The 19,267-nt window shown below is 37.5% G+C and overlaps 1 protein-coding gene across 2 annotated transcripts; it reads left to right on the top strand.

Annotated features, from left to right (window-relative positions):
• The first annotated feature begins 1,396 nt into the window (after nt 1–1,396).
• LOC129257831 (mitochondrial mRNA pseudouridine synthase RPUSD3-like) lies at nt 1,397–19,091 on the top strand. 2 transcript variants are annotated; one of them, XM_054896243.2, is made up of 8 exons: nt 1,397–2,082; nt 4,913–5,063; nt 6,176–6,283; nt 6,716–6,750; nt 7,730–7,779; nt 8,959–9,091; nt 10,245–10,390; nt 14,386–19,091. In XM_054896243.2, the coding sequence occupies exons 1-8, from the start codon at nt 1,821–1,823 to the stop codon at nt 14,599–14,601; spliced, it is 1,101 nt and encodes a 366-aa protein (XP_054752218.2). In that variant the 5' UTR covers nt 1,397–1,820; the 3' UTR covers nt 14,602–19,091. The 2 variants fall into 2 exon arrangements, with proteins under 2 accessions (XP_054752218.2, XP_063952443.1); XM_064096373.1 differs by having other exon boundaries at nt 1,574–1,770; nt 14,386–17,030.
• Nucleotides 19,092–19,267: the final 176 nt, after the last annotated feature.

Raw genomic sequence — 19,267 nt, 5'->3', positions numbered from 1 at the left:
TAACTGGAAATGACATCCAACTGGAAATTATTTCTAACTGGAACCAGTTGAGTAAATGGAAATCCTAACTGGAACCAGTTGGGTAACTGGAAATCCTAACTGGAACCAGTTGGGTAACTGGAAATGACTTCCAACTGTAAATGATAGAACTATCTGGAACCAGTTGGGTAACTGGAAATCCTAACTGGAACCAGTTGCATGGTAACTGGAAATCCTAATTGGATCCAGTTGGGTAACTGGAAATGACTTCCAATTGGTTACCAAATTACATCAAATACAAATACATATATTTGAAGATCTTTCATGTAAATATATATACATTATGAAAGTCTATTTTATCAATGCACTTTACAATGGTATTATAGACATATAGTACTTCTTCTTTGTTGGCAGGGGGGGACCGAAGGGCCCGGACCCAGCTATTGGCGGCCGGAGCAAAAAAAAAGAGAAAAGGGGGAAAGAAAAAGAAAAAGAAGGAAAAAGAGAGGAGAAAAAAGAAGGGGAAATATAATAGGAGGAAGATGAGTGAATAAAATAAGACGAGCTATAGTAATTTTGTTGAGCGCTAACCTAGGCCTATATCCCCCGGGGGGGCCACTTCCATTCACGAGTGGATACCATGCGCGACCATGGGGTCTCGAAAAGCACCCTAAACACGTAATTTCCATATTCTGAAAATGCACCCCTTAACAAGTATTGGCGTGTGAAACCCTACCCTTAACAAGTATTGGCGTGTGAAACCCTACCCTTAACAAGTATTGGAAACAAAACGATACTCTTGGCAAATATTCCCTGAAATTAACCCCTAAACAAGTACAGGGATGTTTTATTGTTACGGGTCCTTCGGTCGTCGGCTTTACCTTATTTGGTTTAGTACGACCCCACCTTCTACACCTCGCGCAAATCGGACTCTAAACACGAAGTGTTGGGGCAAAATGGACATCCTTTATAAAACATTTTACTTTTGTTTTATCATTCCCGCAAATTCGACCCTAAACACGTAATTTTCCTAGCGAAATAGACACCCTTTTTTCATTATATTTGTGTTTTTTGACACCCTTATCACGTTACGTACGTAACGTGCCCTATCGTGAAAAGGACATCCTTTTTACTGACGTGTTTTTTTGGTCGCGCATGGTATCCACTCGTCAATGTAAGTGGCCCCCCCGGGCTATATCCCTAGTATTTCTTTTTTTTTTGCTTATGACAAAATTAGGCCAAACAAAGTTGATGAACATCTCAAGCCCCCAATCTGCCCATCCCCAAAACCCACGACTTGTCTAATTTATCCCTTATTCTTATATGTCAAAAGTGGTGTCCCAGTTATGCGCCCGGAGTTATACCCGCATCCTTATCCAAGGGCTCTCCACCCCCTTGACACTTCTTTTTTTCATTTGTGCTCACACGTGCTGTCTAGCTTATTCTCAAGACCACTAAAATTACTCACTACGTCCCAATCCTCTTCCTTCCACAAATCACTGGACGAATCGTGCAGAATATTCATTTGACTGATAAATAATTTGTTTAAAAATATTTTTTTATCAAATATTGATTGTATTATGAATCAGGTAAATCGCTTTAAAATGGACCTACATTTCAAACATCAAAGAAACATAACCAAGGAAAAAATAGAACGTCTTGAATTCAGCTATTTTGCACATGAGAGGAACTTGAACTTGACTCGACGACGCAATTCGGGCACAGAAATCCCTTGGAAATCGTACTTCCAATTTTGGTACATTAGTCATTTTGCAATATTCAATAACATTGGTGAGCTCTGAACATATCTATGTAATTTCAGTGAAGTTGTGACCCCGAAAATGAATTTCTGCGTTCGAATATTCTTGTCCGCGCCACTAGCGAAACCTTTGCTGCAAACGTGCCGGAACTCTCCCGTTGTGTGTCGGACACATGTGGCCTCCTGCTGGCGCTGGAGAATAGGGAAAGATGACGGATCCTCCGCGAGTCTTCAGTCTACTGCCAAAAGAAGATATCACAGACAACTTCTACACCATTTGAATGATTGGAAAGATGAAAGCTTTAATGTCAACCTCTTGAAAAGGAGTATCATTTATCATCAGGGTCAGTGTTCAGTAATTTTGTCTTTTTGACACACCTTGTTTACAATTACATCATATTCATCATATTATTAAGTTGGCCTTGGACTAGATTCTCTAGACAGATCTAAATCAATATTAATTGCAGAAAAATTGTTTTATTATATTTCATTTTTTACCCTTTCCATGCTTTCCCTTTTTCATTTTGTTTCTTTTTTTAAAGATCTTCGCTGGTGTGCGGCCGCTTTAGGGTTTTTCTAGCCTAGACTCTGGCTAGAGGACTCCGTGATGATATTTTTTCATCACGGAGTCCTCAAGGCCAGGCTAGGTTTGCACAAATTATTTTAATCTATATATCAAATAAAAAGGAGGATTCATGAGAATCAGCCGATAGCAATCACGGTGGTCAAGATTGACCACCACTTCAGGATGCGACATTCCCTAGTCAGCGGCCACCCTGTCTCCGGTACGATTTACAATTCCTATGGCGCTCCAGCGAGCTCCGTGAGGCAGCTGCAATTTGCCTCTAAACGGCGCGCGAATGCTGCTAAGTGCCCAGTTCCATTGCAAAAGCATGTCAAAATAGCGAGCGTACACACAACGGCTGCGCTTAGGGTCCTACATTTTGAGGTGTTGTACTTTTCATGTTTTTTATTATTTTTTTATCATAGCATTGACTTACGGGAAAAAATGGTTGCCGACATCGGCTCGCGAAAGTGACATTTTTACGTGAGGACATGTTTTCAAAATCCCCAAACATCAGGAAAACTGAAAAATTCCCTTTTTTTTACCCGCTTGATTCTTAAAGTTGAATTAAGAAGACGATTCCAAATATTGAGATATTTACATTAATAGCAACCTTACAACCCCCCAAACACTAAGAGGTGATTCGACCCCCCATTTTCTTTTTTCAAAATAATGAATTTGAACGATTTATCCCTACCCATTTTCCCTGAGTTCGCTCCTGCAATGCCTACCGAGACGGGTGTTCTTTGAGTGTGACGTCACCGGTGTAGTATATTCGGTCCCGGTGTAGTATATAAACAAGGCAGTGCCGCTTTGTGTACTATGCACGTACGTACGCCTTCATATGGAATAACTGCAGTTGAAGTTGTATCTGCGAGCCATAGAACTTGCAAAGAGGAAATGATTAAAATATTTGTGGCCGTACTATTATTCCAAATATGTAAATTCCCTCAGAATGATACCATAGACCCTAAAGGAATAATTTCAAGGTGAATAATATGAAATTTGATCGAGATCTTCTCACCAGTCGATAACGTAGCAGACGTGTTATTATGACATATTTATCCGCGTGTGACGCGGCTCTTGCAAAAAAAACACAGTTGGTTGCGGAATTGCTTTGTGCCGACCGGCCGCCCGCTCCGGCGCAGCTAGCTGTCGAGCTACCGTACCGCATACCTTTCTTGTTGTCTTCAACCATAGATATGTATACTAATTACTATAATATCTCTCTGTCTTCAACTCACTTGCGAATTGCGTTTGTATGTGTGACGGTGACCCCTAGCGTAATTGAATATAGAAAACAACTCAGAAGGCCGAGAAATACGTTTGGTTCAAGATTGTTCTGTGGAATGAGCTATGGGTGGAAATGATCCAGAGGATATAAAAGTGGAGTCAAAGACAAAAGAAAAGAAGAAAAAACGCCAGGGGATCGCTGCACGGCCATGAACTAAGTCGACATACCAGACCATAACAGTACACTCAATGCCTGGGTGTTGTGTGTACTAGTATTATGCGTTCAGCGCGCGCTGAGAGCGAGAGCTGAGCTAGCCGCCGGAATTACTTTCCAGCTATTCACTTGATTGAACATCGTGATAAAATAAATGAGAAATAGTGAAAATATCATTCAATAACTCACTGTTTGCTATCTTACATCATGATTGAAGAGTTCATGATGGTTATTCATACTGTTTTTTATACAGGGAAAGTAAAGATTTGTACATATCAGTCCTATTTGTTTGATTTGAGTTGCTTTGAAAAAAAATTGTAAAATATCTTTCTCTCTCTGCATAGCATTTCTGTATGACATTCAGGCACCTCTTATACTAAATTCCCCCCGGTGACGTCACACTCCGAGTGGCTTTTCTGTACACTCGTCTCTCGGGCTCTGACAGGTGGCTAATTTCATAGACTTTCAAAGCAAAATATCGAGAAGGCAGAGGATTTTTGTGACATGCTATCTGTTTGAACAACTTATATATACTATATATTGTGTGTAGAACCTATATTTATGGAAACTCACCCCCTTCTTAATTCAACTTTAACTACGATGTTAAGAAGTACCAAGTGTGACATTTTTGACGCGAGATATGGTGATATAGGTAAGAAAATTTCACTTTTTATTCGAGACTTTGCACATGTCACCGGAAGATTTTGTAGTGTGCGAGTGAGCATGTGTGGTGTACATGTCTAGAGTGTGTTGGTGATTTCAGTGGAATATTGCTTAACATGCCGCACACCAATCCTTGGCCGCGCACCGACGCAGTTACTCTATATTATATTATTTTCTGAATTTGGTTTATTTCAATAAGACTTTTGAACTCCCTCCCCCCGAAGCACAGTCAATTGTACTTCTCTTCACATCTTTTATTAACAAGAGGTACAAAAGACCCAGCTCCGTTAATAATGGTGGTTGTTTTTACTTGCACGCTGTAAGCAATCTTTAAAATTTATCAGACATTCACTTGCACACTGCACTTCACCAGTACGACAATACACCAGACGGTGGCCTGTACTGTTTCCAGAAGAAGAAGAATGCACATTGATGACTTTCATTCAATCTCAATTGCAATCTCACCATTGATTGTTAAAACTCTTCTTTTTTTTCTCAGATGGTATTGTAGCTATCAACAAGCCTCCTGGATTGGGTGTCTCAGGAAGAGGAAATGACTCCTCTTCACCTTTGACCCTTGGCAGTATGATGTCACATATAGCAGACATCACAGACTGCCCCTCCATAGAGATAGCACAAGGTCTTGAGAAGTATGAGTCATTTCATGACATTCATTAGACTTGTAGAAACTTATGAAATAAAGAAAAAATATTTAATATGCTTTATGACCATAACATCTGGGCGTAATTACATCACTTGTCATTGAATTATACTCATTGTGGAATGTCAAGTCAGATTTAGTAATCTCCTAGTATTCCTTAATTTATTTAAAAAAAATCAGATAACAAGCTCCAATTTTGAAGAATTATATTTTGTTTTACCCAAACTCAATATGGGATTTTCTGTTACAGTTTCTGTTGAAGTACTCGTGCAGCTATCCTCAAGCTGGTATAAGAAATTCCACAGGAAATATTTTTACGTCTCATTGAATCCGTCACATAGTGGATGACCTTTTTTTGTTGACAAAAATTAGTCTCTGTACTTTTTAGTTAAAAGTACATGTAGCAATAATAGCTGAGGGGGGGCTTAAACTCACATGTGAAGTGCCGTGGTGTAGCGGTTCTGACTTCTGACTCTCGCCTTGTAATCAGAGGGTCGTGTATTTGAATCCCACCATGGCCTAGCGTCCTTTGGCAAGGCGTCAATCCACAATTTGCCACTCTCCACCCAGGTGTTAAATGGGTACCCGGTAGGATGCGAAAGCCTATGTAGTATGCCTAGCAATTGAGTCTTGGAACTCTTGTTGGAATGCTCCACAGGAGTGGAGAAGGTGCATACATTGTATGCGGGCATGCAAGGATCCGATGACCGGGGTAATAATATATCTGTAAAACGCTTAGAGACGTCGTTCCGATGTGTTAAGCACTATATAAATGCGGAATATTATTATTATTACATCCTCACAACTGGGCGTTGTGGCGTGCGCCTGTAATCCAAGCTGTGGGGAAGTTACAAATTGATGCAGAGGTTCGAGCCCTGGTCACGTCTTTCGGATGGTGACGTTAAAGGTCGGTCCCAGACGTAAATAATCATAACACGTCTGACAAAACTCAAATACACACACACACACCTGAGTCCAATGCTCTAACCACTAGACCACACATAAAGTGGTCTAATATATATGTTACCACACATATTGTGAAAAGAAGAACCATATTGCATAAAAAACCTTAAATCCTTTTCATTCCTATACCATTTTCAGAGAAGCATCAGGTCTTGTGTTGTTGACAGAAAACAAAATGGCTGCTGGAAAACTTCAGGATAAAATCAAGGAGGCCAGAAATAGAAGACAATTCATCAAAACTTACCAGTAAGATTTGCATTTCAATGGAATACAATTTTGTGGGGGGGAGGGGTTCTAATGAACGATTTGAGTGTTGTAATATATCAGATCAATCAAAAACTTTGTTAATGTGACAAACATTTAATATGAAATTCAAGTACCGTATTGATCATTTGTTATTTGGCAATTTTTTGTGGTTGAATATATACCGGGTAATGGTCAAGTTATAAATTGCAGGCAAATCTTAAACAAAGATTATTCAGCATCTGGAGACATATATTTACCATCTTACATTTCTAAAGGAATATTCAGACCAGAATCTTTGATAATATTTTGAAATGAATAAACACGAGAACAATTTTTTTTATCATTGAATGCTCTCATCAGAACAATGAAATATACCATGCATAATGTTATATGACCATGTAAACCAATTTTATGTGTATTATTTCCATTCAGGTGCATTGTGTGTGGAATACCAGAACAGAAAAGTGGTAAGTGATTTTAGTACTAGTCCTGAGTGATAACTACTGTGTAATCTGTAATTTTGCAGGGTTTTTTGTTAGAAATTTCACACTGTTTATAGGCGATGCTAACTTGCCCTGCTAAGAAGCATGTCAATCGGTGTAATGTGGTCAAAAGTCAAAACAGCAAAAATATAAGACCAATCATAAATAGGTGTACCCCCGTGTACGTATGTTTCAGTTTTTTAATAACAGCCATGAATCGGTTAGATTATATACTTATTTACATCAAGGGACCGACCTTTTATGTCGCCATCTGAAAGAGATTTCTCATTTTGTAACCTCCACTTTTAGCATAATCACAGGTCCATGCCACAATGCTCAGTTACACCCAAAATGAATATCATTCAATTTGTTGTTTACATCAAGTTCAGTTGGTAGAAATTTTTTGAATATTTTATTGTAAGGATACTTTGGATGTGAATGAAACGAGAAAAGGAATGAGAGACAGGGGGGGGGGGGGCTAATGACAGATACATGCCATGTTTTGAAATTCATGGTTATGGAACAGCATGATCCTCAGAAACATTCAATATTTTTAATTAAAAAAAAAACAATTTTAGCCTTTATTCAGATGACAATATTACATTTTCATATACATAGTAAATAAAGCAGTACTCATGCAAAATGAAGTATATAGCAATATAACAAAAGAAATAATATAAATCATAATATAAATTCGTTGAACAAAGATTATCATAACCCATGATACAAACAGAAAGCGGTTAATATGGTTCTTCTGTTAATGAAGAGCCCCATCTTGTGACAGAATATTTTCAAGTTATGTTTTTCATATTTCTATGTGTTTTTTTTTGTGTGTGGTTATAGTGAACCAAGAGAAGTCGATCCATGGTTTCATAGTCCATATTTCATTGTGTCACTTGCCCACTGACATTTTCTTGTATTCATAATTTTTTCTTTTCTTTTTGTGTTACAACAATCAATGCAGGTGTTTCAAAAATGTACCTTGGGACTGAAGACATTGGAGGAATTAACATGGTATGGTTTAATCATTGATGGTAATAGGATTGTGGTTTGGTTTTCTTGGGACTGATATATCGTCGGCGGTCGTCCGAACTGTCGTATCACCCATATGATGGTGCAAACCCATTCAGAGAAAAATCGGCTTCAAAGTTTACTATAATTTTCACACTTTGTTCCCCAGCCTCACAACATATTCATTGCTAGAAAAATACATGGTTAGAAAGACCAAGACAAATGTTTTGAATCTCTTCTCAAGTTTTCATCCATCCATTCATGAAGACCCCCCCCCCTGAAAAATCATTGGTTTTTCCCAATCATTGGTTTTCCAATGGACCTACTAGTAGATCCATGGTTTTCCTCAGTGGTACTGTTTTTGTAATCAGTTTTACTATTTATAAAAAAATTTTAATGTTCTGATTCTCTGAAATTTTCTGTTTCTTAGATCCTGGTTCAGCCTTAGAATCCTAGTTTAATTGTGAAGGATTTGTTTGCATTAATCAAGCACCCTTGTGTGTGAATTAACTCATCACACCTTTATACTGTCTGTGTGTATAGTTAAAATAGTCAAAAAGGTTATTATTTTGACTCCTTTGAATATCTGGTTAGCATATTTTGGCACATCCTGTTGGCACCTATTGCTACAAGCAGGAGAAAGCTCACAATAGGATGAAAAAATCTTTCTTTCTTTTCTGGAGCTAATCCCAGTTTAACATACCCCAGATTTTACTACTACAGAAGACTACTCACAGTGTAATGAGGACTTGGGGTCACCAAATTAATTTTTTTTTTATGAGCAGGGGAGAGGAGTTCAATTTCGATTACCCCCTTGTAAATTTAGGATTGATTGCAAACATATTTTTGTAACACCCACTATATATATGGGCAATTCCATAAAATAATCAACCTTTTTGTACGTCCGAACCCCATTTTTCTCAAGTTTTACTTCACTTCATAAACTGACCAAGTCATAGTCATTTGAGAGCATTACAGACTTTCAAAAGAACCAGAAATCAGAGACAGAAAATTTCATAAAGGTCCCATATATAGGGGGTCGGACGTACATATTTTATGGAATTGCCCATATCACCTGATAGATTTGATTTTGATGGTAATCATCTTATTTTCTGTCTTAATTTTATGATAACCGTCTTAATTTTATCATAACCGTCTTATTTTCTGTCCTTATTTTGTCAGACTGTTGTAAGACATGATCCCTCTGGGAGGCAAATCCGAGATGGTGATGTATGGTCGGTAGAGACCAGGTATAGAGTCGTCAGGGAGAACAGAGAACTAGGCTGTGCACTTGTAGAGCTTCAACCTTTAAGAGGTGAGTTGTCGAATAGAAGATGGTCACACCTTGCCATTTCACAATAACAATGCTCAACCAATGTTCGTTATCACAAGAGGCCTACCTTTCCTCGAGGTTCGCCAACCTTTTCCGAGATGGCATGCGCCAAGTGAGATTTGAAAAATGAAAGAAATGTTTAACTGAACAATGAATCCCAAGAATTAAAAGGTGGAACATCTATTGATTCTCTCTGAACATATTGGAGAACAGATATTGATACTATTCTCCATGAAATACAATAAATTATTAATTTAATAAAGGATGGAAGCCGCTGGATAGAACTTGTCCATGGATGTCAGAACACTACCTGACTTGATTGATTGATTGATTACTAGTAGAAATAGCGACGAGATCCCCCCAAAACTGCGTGTTTAATTAACTGAGGTTTTAATCGCATAGGAAAAGGGGAAAACTGCAGTGAATCCAGGTTGTTGAGTGTACTGTTGTCTTTATTTATTCATTACATATAACTTAAACAGGGTAGCCCCATCAGTAGTCAAATACTGTTGTACTTGGCAAATACTGTTGTACTTGGGGGCCCTGTATATGAACATAAAACAAAATACAAGCATATATACAATACGAATGGATAATACAAATTCTAAACATAAGCAGATGGAAATTTCAGGTATACATCTAATAACGGAAAATTGTATATGAAATTGAGAACAATTATTTGACCCAGAACTACAAGTAGAAAGCGATAGGGGAGAGAAAGATAGAAGGTAAGGATGAGGTGAGGTAAAGAATAAAATAGAGAGCTAGAGCAGAAGAAGAAGGCACATCACCAAACTTTTGCACTGTAATGTAATATTATATAACATTAACAATATCTATCAATTCCACACTGCATGATGATGACAACCACTCGCTTGGGATAAATGTTTAATTCTCTGTGGCTTTCCCATATTCCTGATTGTTTTTGCTATGATGAAAATAATGTGAGGATAAGCAATGAAAAGCTTCGTGAAGGATTTTTGCAGGAAAGAGGCAGACTTTTGGTAAGCGGCCTCGTCAACAGTCTGCCCCGCTGCTTCTAGCATGACTCCTGGAGAGTGTTTCATAAAGCTAAGAGCGACTTTAAGAACGACTGAATATCAACATCTTTCCTCAATATTCTTTTTACTTGCAGTGAGAAGGCATCAGCTTCAGGTCCAGATGACCAACGAACTATGTCCAATCTTAGGTGACCATACGTACTCGCGTCAGGTCAAGACAATTCTTGGCAATCCCGTCCTCATGGATCCTCATAAATCACTAGCTACCCATGGCATCCAGGTTTGTAAATTTATTTATTAATTTATATATTTGTTTATTTTATTTATTTATTTAATTTATTTATTCATTCATTCGTTTGTTTATTTATTTATGATTTTGTCATTCATTTATTTATGTATTCACACATAGGATAAAAGAAAGAGCCTGTTTAACATTGCAGTCCTGTGACATGATGAATTGAATAAAAATCACAATCTAAAGATGTGGGCTAAGCAAGGAGATATAGAATTCTCGCTGGCAGAATTATTCATGTTTTTGGAGAGGGTGACAACTTTCTGCCAGATTTTACATTTCTTATAGGTTAAATCATGTAATCTTTCATAAAGCAATGTTCCATAAGTTGAGTGGTGGTCCTGATTGATTTATTATATGTGTGTATGTCAATCAAATGGTGGTGGATTATTTTTCTATAGCTCTGATTTTTTTTCAGTTGAGTTGGCTATAAGCCAGTTCACTGTTAGCTCATGAATGATCAACTTTTCTTAAATAACCTTTGCAATTTTTCATTAAGATGAGCACTGACATTTATCAAATGATGGTGTTGCATAACAAGGCATTGTATAGACCTGGGCCCGTATTCGAGATAAGCTTTTTGCTTAAGTTTGAGCAATTTGTCTTAACATTTTGCTTGTCTAAGAAATCTTCCCTAACAATATTCTTTAAACTTTAAGGCATTTGTCTCAAGTCAGACGATATGGCTAAGCCAAAGTCTGAAATTCTATGACGTCATGACAAAATTGCAACGTCGCGCAACTTTTGTTGCGAACGCAACAGCTGCTCTGCGGTAAAAAGTCTATGCGTTTTATGTGTTAAAGCAAAAATCACATCATAACAAATACCAAGATGGAGGCTGAGAAAAAAAAGGAAGGCCAATTGACCTCAAAATCAATAGGCTTCCTGGAATCGATGCTAGTATCATACACACCAAATTACATGAGCCTAGGTTAACTTAACCTGAAGTTATTGCGTTTGCAAGGACTTCAGAAGGGTAAGATGAAAACATGTCACTGCAACCTTGACCTTTGACCTCAAAATCAATAGGCTTCGTGGGATCCATGCTAGTATCATACACACCAAATTATATGAGCCTAGGTTAAGTTAAACTAAAGTTATCGCGTTTACAAGGAAAAGTTAACGGACGGACGGACACCGAGCGTGATACCATAATACGTCCTGTCTAATAAGGGGGTATAAAAATGGTATATAGCAGGGGTTCTCAAACTTTTCCTTTGAAGGGCCAGATGAGACTCGAAATAAACCTGAAAGGGCCAGGGTGAATTGGATACTTAAAAAAAAAAATTACTTTTATTACGGTTTCATGGATACACAATGTAATCATATTGAGCTATGTTTCATATTGTGACTTAAAAGTGATTAAAAAAACAGCAGTCTCGCGGGCCTGATAGAGAAGCTCTGCGGGCCGGATCCGGCCCGCGGGCCGTAGTTTGAGAACCCCTGGTATATAGGTTATACATGTATGTAGATGAAAATTTCCCAATTCGGATTTTCTTTACATATTCGGTCTGAGAAATTGCTTCAACTTGAGAGGTTATGATCAAGTAATGCAGCTGTACATGTTTATTTAGATTCTCCCTTGTACCTTACTGCATCATGACATCAATGGTTTTGAAATCATTTATTTTTTTACCTTGTAGTTATGGAAACGATTTTGTACGTTTTCAAGAAAATTATCTTGAAGTTCAAGTTGTATGGTTAAAAAAAAGGATTCTCTCCTGAAATCAAAGATTAATGTATGCTTGTAAGGTTTCACATGTCATTACATTAGGTTCTGATGGGGAATAAGTAGACGTTACATGTTACAGCCCTACCTACAAACAAGAGTGCTGGTTTTCTCTTACACTAATAAGCCAGTTCGTAGTTCCACTCTGCGCATGATCAGAAGATTCTGTGCATGATCAGAGGAAGGTTTTTTTTAATGACATGGTTGTTTAAAATTTAATGAGATAAGCACCATCTTTGATGTCTTGATTATTCATATATTCTTTTGAATTGTGTTTTTCATTTACATCCACAAAAAACAATTTGTCCATGAACGACCGGTATTTCACAGTTTGCCAAGTACATTGTACAACATGCTATAACATGCATTCAAAGTAGAAATGCAACAAATACCTTCATAGAGTGTTCAATGGTGTGCTATTCTAGTCACCTGGTCTATTCAATTTCTTCATCCTGCTATGTAAGGCATCCTTACATAATATCTTGCTTTGAAATCTGCCTATCTCAATGAAAGAAATGAAAGGTCATTTGACCAAAATTGTCCATAAAGTAACTACGAACTGGTCTATTGTGGTGGTACAATAGAAAGGTTTGGGCAGGCAGGGATGCAACTTTTGAAACCATAATCTGGATTAAGACTTTTTCAACACATTTTTGGCCATTAAAAAATCTTTGTTTTATAGGAGAGGGACCATTCTAGATGATTTTGAAATGTTTTAAGTGACATTCTTGTTTACAGGAAGTATTTATGCTTTGCGACTTCTTTTTTATTAAAGGGGAATCCAGCCTTTGCCATAAAATGTTGTGTTGGGAAGGAGAAAAATAAATTAAATAAAATGGCGAAAGTTTGAGAGAAATCGGACAAGGGATAAGAAAGTTATAGCTGCTTTTAAATTGAGATCACTAATAGTATGTAGATTTAAAATTGGCAACTGGGTAAGTAAATTATGACAAGGGGCAAGGACAACTTTCCCATAGGCCATGTACTTTATTATCAGGGATTTGTGGTTTTCTCCTAAGTACCCATTCCCCTGGGGCAGTAATCTAAATATAATCCAGGTATATTGTTTTATGTCCTCATGATGAAAGAAAAATATAATTTGAAATAAAACTTTTTGGGAAAATGACATTTTAGCCACAATATGTATTGGAGTACATGGAAGAGTAGTCCTTGCCTTACATCACTATGACATCCCATATGCGGCCAATTTGAAGTCTCCATGGGTATAGTGATTACCAATATTTACAACTTTTAAAAAATCATAACTTTCTTGTTTGTCCAATATTGTTCAAACTTTCACCTATCAACTTGTCTGATTTTTCTTTTTCTTATAAAAACAAGTTTTTATTTGGGTTGGATTCCCCTTTAACAAATTTCTCTCAGCCAAATCAAATTCAAGGATTTCAGGAGCTTGTCAGTGATAATCACTTCCTTCAAAAACGCTACCCAGATAGAGCTACATGTATATTATTATATTTTAATGAACTGGTCGTAATCCCATAACTTTCTAATTCTGCATGTATGAAGGGGAGGGGGGCATGTCTGCACTTCTAAAATTTAACTTTTGAATAAACATGAATGCTTTTTAAATCCCACAAAATTTTCAGTTGATAATGATCCTTACATTCCAAGGAGTAAGTGTGTCAAAAAGCTTATGAAGATGTGAGAGGAGTTTATGATTTCCTTTGAATAAACCATAGCCAATCTCTTGATAGATGTTTGATTTAACCATTTTAAATTGTGAACATGAAAACCTGGTTCCTGTTTCAAATAAAAATCTAAATTGTAACTTTGCCATCATGGCAAGTACCATGGTAAGTTTTGGTAACCTTGATTGTGATTGGCTGTTGAGCCCTTTTACCATAGTAGTTGCCAAAGTTACAATAGTTATATCTCTTAATGAAACAAGCCCCAGGTCTGGGTGTTTGGGTGATCTTAGTCATTGAGCATCATTTTCTTCATTTTTTTTTTTAAGGCACCTTTTAATTTTCTTACATTTTCAATGTTATTTCCAAACAAAATATTCATCACCAAAGTCACTTTAAGATGCACATAGATATATGATTTTATACATGTAGCTAAGAATCAATTTTTTCCACCTTAAGATAAATACAAGGAGGGCCAAATTTTAACCTTCCCAATGATATTGTTTATTATGTGATCACTGTAGGGGGATGTTGCAGAAAACTGGAGGGATATAATTGATCAAGCTAACCACAAATGTCTCTTGATGTCTTGTGTTTATATTCTGCAGGTTCTGAGACCAGGTATGAGAAAGGCCCTCTCCATGACCAACCAACAGGTGTCTTATCTTCCACTCTTCCTTCACCTTCATCGCGTGGTCCTACCAGAGTGGGCTGGTCATCGGGACGTTGCCATCGAAGCGCCTCTGCCAATTCACTTCACCAGAGCTCTGAAGGAACTTGGGCTTGTTGAGAAACTGAAGCAGCTGTCCTGTTCTGCCAGGTGAATGAAATTTCAAATGTGGCTAGAAAATCAGCTAGAAGGATTGTCATTGGACAAAATGGTTTTGCTGGTCATCAGAAGCGCTTCTGCCAATGCACTTCACCAGAGCTCTGAAGAAACTTGGGCATGTTGGGAAACTGAAGCAGCTATCCTGTATTTTGAAGAGAGGCTAGGATATCAGCTGGGACTGTTATCATTGGATGAAGTGGTAGTCATCAATATGTTACCATACGTGTACAAGGTTCTCTGCCATTGTGCGTAGAGCTCTGAAGAAACTTGGGCTTGTTGGAATCTGAAGCAGCTGTCCTTTCCTGCCACGTGAATTTTCAAGAAAGTCTTGGAAATCAGCTGGAACTGTTGTCATTGGAAAAAGTGGTAGTCATCAGGACGTTACCATCAAAGCACCTCTGCCATTGCACTTCATCAGAGCTCTGACGAAACTTGGAATTTTGGGGATGTAAAACAGCTATTTTTATGTCCAAGGGAGGCTTGGGAAGCAGTCAGAACTATTTTCATAGGACAAAGAGGTGTGAGGTGTTGTAGAACCTGAGGTTTCATGTTCTACCTCATGGGTCGTAGATGATGTGGTCTGATGCATGCCATTCCTGCCCATCAGCTACATGTATGAGCAGTATAGTGGTCTGCATTTTCCCCTCCTTCTTAAAAGCTTGGAAATAGATGCAAGACTCTTCTAATTAGTGATCTCTATTCGTTCTTAGTTGCCTCTATTGATTGCTTCAATCTCAGATTAAGTAACATTACTAGAAATATACTTATGAGCAGAAAAAATAATCAAGATTTTGAAGGAGTGTTATTTCTTTCGACCCCGTCAGACATTGTCATCATACTGTCGGAGAAATGAGTGTGTATGTTTAGTTTTCTTATTTCATTTATTCTTCCACTGGTTCATGGAGGTATCAAGATGTTGGCTGATAGTGCCAGCAATTCAAAACTTGTTGCATGCTTAAATTGAATTGTGGCCATACCGTTCATCTGATGACATGTTTTTAGACAAATGCAGACGGTATCATTAGACAGTAGGCCCTACATGGTCTGCAGCCTCTAAAAGCATTTGGTTCAGTTCTCAGCTATTCTAACACCTTATGGGCTAAACCCACTTAGTCTACTAACAATTTGGTCTGATTTCCATGTGATCTACTCTCTACTCAATCTTATACATGTACCACTTTACTCAAATTATCATTTAGTCTAATGCACAAATGGTCTAATGCCCACTTAGTCTTATCAAATGAAAATTTGGTTCATAAACAGTTTTTCTAATTATGTAGATGGAAATAGATAAAGATAAAATGGGTAAAGCCCACATCAAGGCTCAATGTTATCAGTGGCCTAGGGCCAAAAGAAATTTTCTTGGGCAACCATTAATGAAAATGCTAAATTTTAGTTGCCCAGGTGGGCCACCAGCAAATAATTAATGTTGATCCTTGGCCTGTCTCGATACCAATTCAATTTTTTTTACAATTAAAAAATCACACTTTTTAGAACAAATTCACTATCAGCCAATCAAAGCAAATGATTTCAGTAGCTTAAAATTGTTATTGCAAATTTGTTAGTATAACAAGTTTCATGAAATGGGGGCCCCTGGAAAGGAGAGATGGCAAGTGGGCTAAATGGCAATGAGGGGGAATTTTGTAGATGAACTAGGATTAGAGCAAATGGCATGAGACCAAATGGAAAGTAGATGAAGCGGGTCGTAGACCAAGTGGCAATTTACCTATTCCATGCCAGTATATGACGGGACCTTTAAGTTTGTTCTATAAATCATGGTTATCTTGATAGCTGTACTGTACTACTGACATAATTTGTATCACAAGATGAGCAAAGATAAACACATTGAAGATTTTATGACCTTCTAACAAAGAGTCAAAGGAAACTATAATTTCTCATTGTGATTTTAACCATTTGTCTGTCATACTCGCACCATAAATACTTCCTGGATGAAAGCGAACTTCAGGAAGGAAGTTCTCGCCAACAGAGGCTTTAGAACTTGCCGTTATCAGTTTTCATTCGGATGGGCACTTGAAGTATTTCAGTTACAACTGATTAATGTAGTGATATTGGGCTCAAAAGCAAAATGAATGGAGTTGCGAAAGAAGGAAGTCCACAAGTCAACATAGCAACTGGCAGTTTTGATAATTTAGTTTTAGTAGGTCATCGAAAACAATTTGTTGAATATCTTGTTTTTGTTTTGTCAGTAGCATGACAAAGCGAACTGAGATGATGAGAAAGTTTGGTTTTCCATGAGAGTGTAACATTTAACGACACATCATCAAATGTTTGAAAATTTGCCTCCTTTTAATCTCTTCTCTAATATCTAACAATTCTTCTATGAAAAAATGGGTACCCCCCCTTTCCAGTGCCATAGTGAGGCAAAAAGGTACAACATTGATGTACGTGGAGAAATGTACAAAAAGTTGCAAGCCACCTGAGTTAACAAAAAAAATTGCCATTTTAAATTAATACCATATTTAATTCCTTTTCCCTTTTTTTCTTTGATCATGGAACATTTTTTTTTTTTTTTTGGGGGGGGGCAAAGCCCCCAAAACTCTGAAGCCTCCCATCTGTAGGCCATTGCCTCTCTCCTACTTTACTTAGTATTTGAAAGTGCTTTCTGGGCGATTATATTTCATTTTGAAGAGTATACTAATATATTCCTTTCATCGGGAGATGTTGAAGAAGTCTATACGTTGGAACATACTTGAAATAGCTTTGAAGATGATTTCTCAGAAATCTTACAAAGGGAATCTTTGAAGGATCCTCTCAAAAATTCCTCAAGTTCCAAAACATGCTAGAAATAGTCTGCATTCTTGGTGATTTTCATTTTTTTAATCAATATTTGATCTTTGGCAGCTTTGAAATATGCCACATTTGTGAATGATTCAACGAAATCAGAATTAGAATTGATGTGGAGCGCTGTGGCCCAGTGGATTAGTCTTCTGACTTTGAAACAGAGGGTCGTGGGTTCGAATCCCAGCCATGGCGTAATTTCCTTCAGCAAGAAATTTATCCACATTGTGCTGCACTCAACCCAGGTGAGGTGAATGGGTACCCGGTAGGATTAATTCCGTGAATGCATAAGCGCTGAAAGGCAGCTTGAGCTAAAGCCGGGGTAATAATAATAATAACAACGCGCCTCGGAATTGAATATTTCTAGATAGATGGCGCTATATAAATGCCTATTATTCCTAATTATATTTCCATTTTTCTGGTTAGTAGAAATGAGTGTCGACTCTTGTTGGAATGCTCCCCAGGGAGTGGAGAAAGTGCATTTATTTTTGCAGGCATGCCAGGATCCGATGACTGGGTAAAGATAAATGAAAGTGCTTCGAAACGCACACAAAAATTAAGCGCTGTATAAATACAACTGTGTCAGTGAATAATGAAGATGGGTTATATGAATCAACACGGTCAACTGGGGAGTGTTTCATCAACATTTTCATCCGACAAGTTGTCAGATCTGACATCTTTCTCTGATGTTGATTGGCTGAGAGGTACTTGTTACTATGGTAACTGTTGGATAAAATGGGACTTGTCGGATAAAACGTCCGACAAGTCCTTTCATGAAACGCTCCCCAGATTGATGATACACATTGGATAAATAGGGCAGGAAGTAAGTTGGTTCTAGGTTAAGATAAGCTTTTTATTGCTTATCACCATGTCTCTTTGTCATGGCTTCTAATAGCTCTGCTAATTATAGGTTCGCCTTGATCATGGTGTGCAAGTATTGCCAGGGACTCTGTAGAGTATTGTTATTTAGGCCTACATATATTGGTAGAGAGAGAGGAAATAAAATTCAGTGTGTTTTCTTCCTTCGCAATAATGCACGGCTGTTTCACTCCCATAGGCTATGTACAAAATAAGCCCTTTCAAGTACGCGCGCACGAAATCCGCGCGCGCTGCCCAGCCAGCTGATATGCAATTTCAACTTTTACACCACTCGACGATCAACTGTAAGACTTTCATTCGACATGTGTTAGAAAGCTACATTTTTTGAGGTTTGCCTTACCTTTTAAGGTTATTCCTTTCCATCGTTATATGGTATCTCCAAAATATCACGAGAAATCACATTCCAAATTTCGAAAATCCTTATCATTTTGAAGATATTTACAAAAATCCTGAGAGTTCCACTCTTATTAGAGACATTTTCTGTGCAATCGCGAATGAGCCTGGCCCCTGGGACTTGCAGAGAGCGTCCATTTCAGGCTCAATATCTTGAAAACCACTCGTCCGATTTTGGTGTTCTCAACGTCTCAAAAGATATAATGTCTTGTTTAATAACATATCCGATTGGCATCACAAACCCATCACTAGTTTTCTTTTAATTCGACTTTTGCTACCCAGTACTTCTAATGCACGTCAAATACCATATTCGGTCTTTGACGTTGCCAAATTTCTTCTGGAAACTTATAACACGATCATTGTTTCATTATAAGATTTGTAAGGTGTATATTTCATTAAAAAAGTAACAAATTCAAATAAAAATAAGTTTGTTAGAAGTTTTAGATATTTTTTGTTAAGTTTTGTTGGAAAAATTATTATGATATGTTGAAATTTGGTTTATATAGTTTTGAATCCTTGAAATTTATAAATACAAATTGGCAATCGATCTTTCACCGCTAAATACGATTTATGATTTACATGTATTTGTA

This window comes from Lytechinus pictus, chromosome 3, assembly GCF_037042905.1.
Source record: "Lytechinus pictus isolate F3 Inbred chromosome 3, Lp3.0, whole genome shotgun sequence".
NCBI lineage: Eukaryota > Metazoa > Echinodermata > Echinoidea > Temnopleuroida > Toxopneustidae > Lytechinus > Lytechinus pictus.
This window is presented reverse-complemented; position numbering and strand designations above follow the sequence as displayed.

Coding starts and splice junctions, on each gene's coding strand:
- LOC129257831 (XM_054896243.2), top strand. CDS start 1,821: ATGAATTTCTGCGTTCGAATATTCTTGTCCGCGCCACTAGCGAAACCT. Junction 6,284..6,715: donor CAATTCATCAAAACTTACCA/GTAAGATTTGCA, acceptor ATTTCCATTCAG/GTGCATTGTGTGTGGAATAC. Junction 9,092..10,244: donor AGAGCTTCAACCTTTAAGAG/GTGAGTTGTCGA, acceptor TTTTACTTGCAG/TGAGAAGGCATCAGCTTCAG.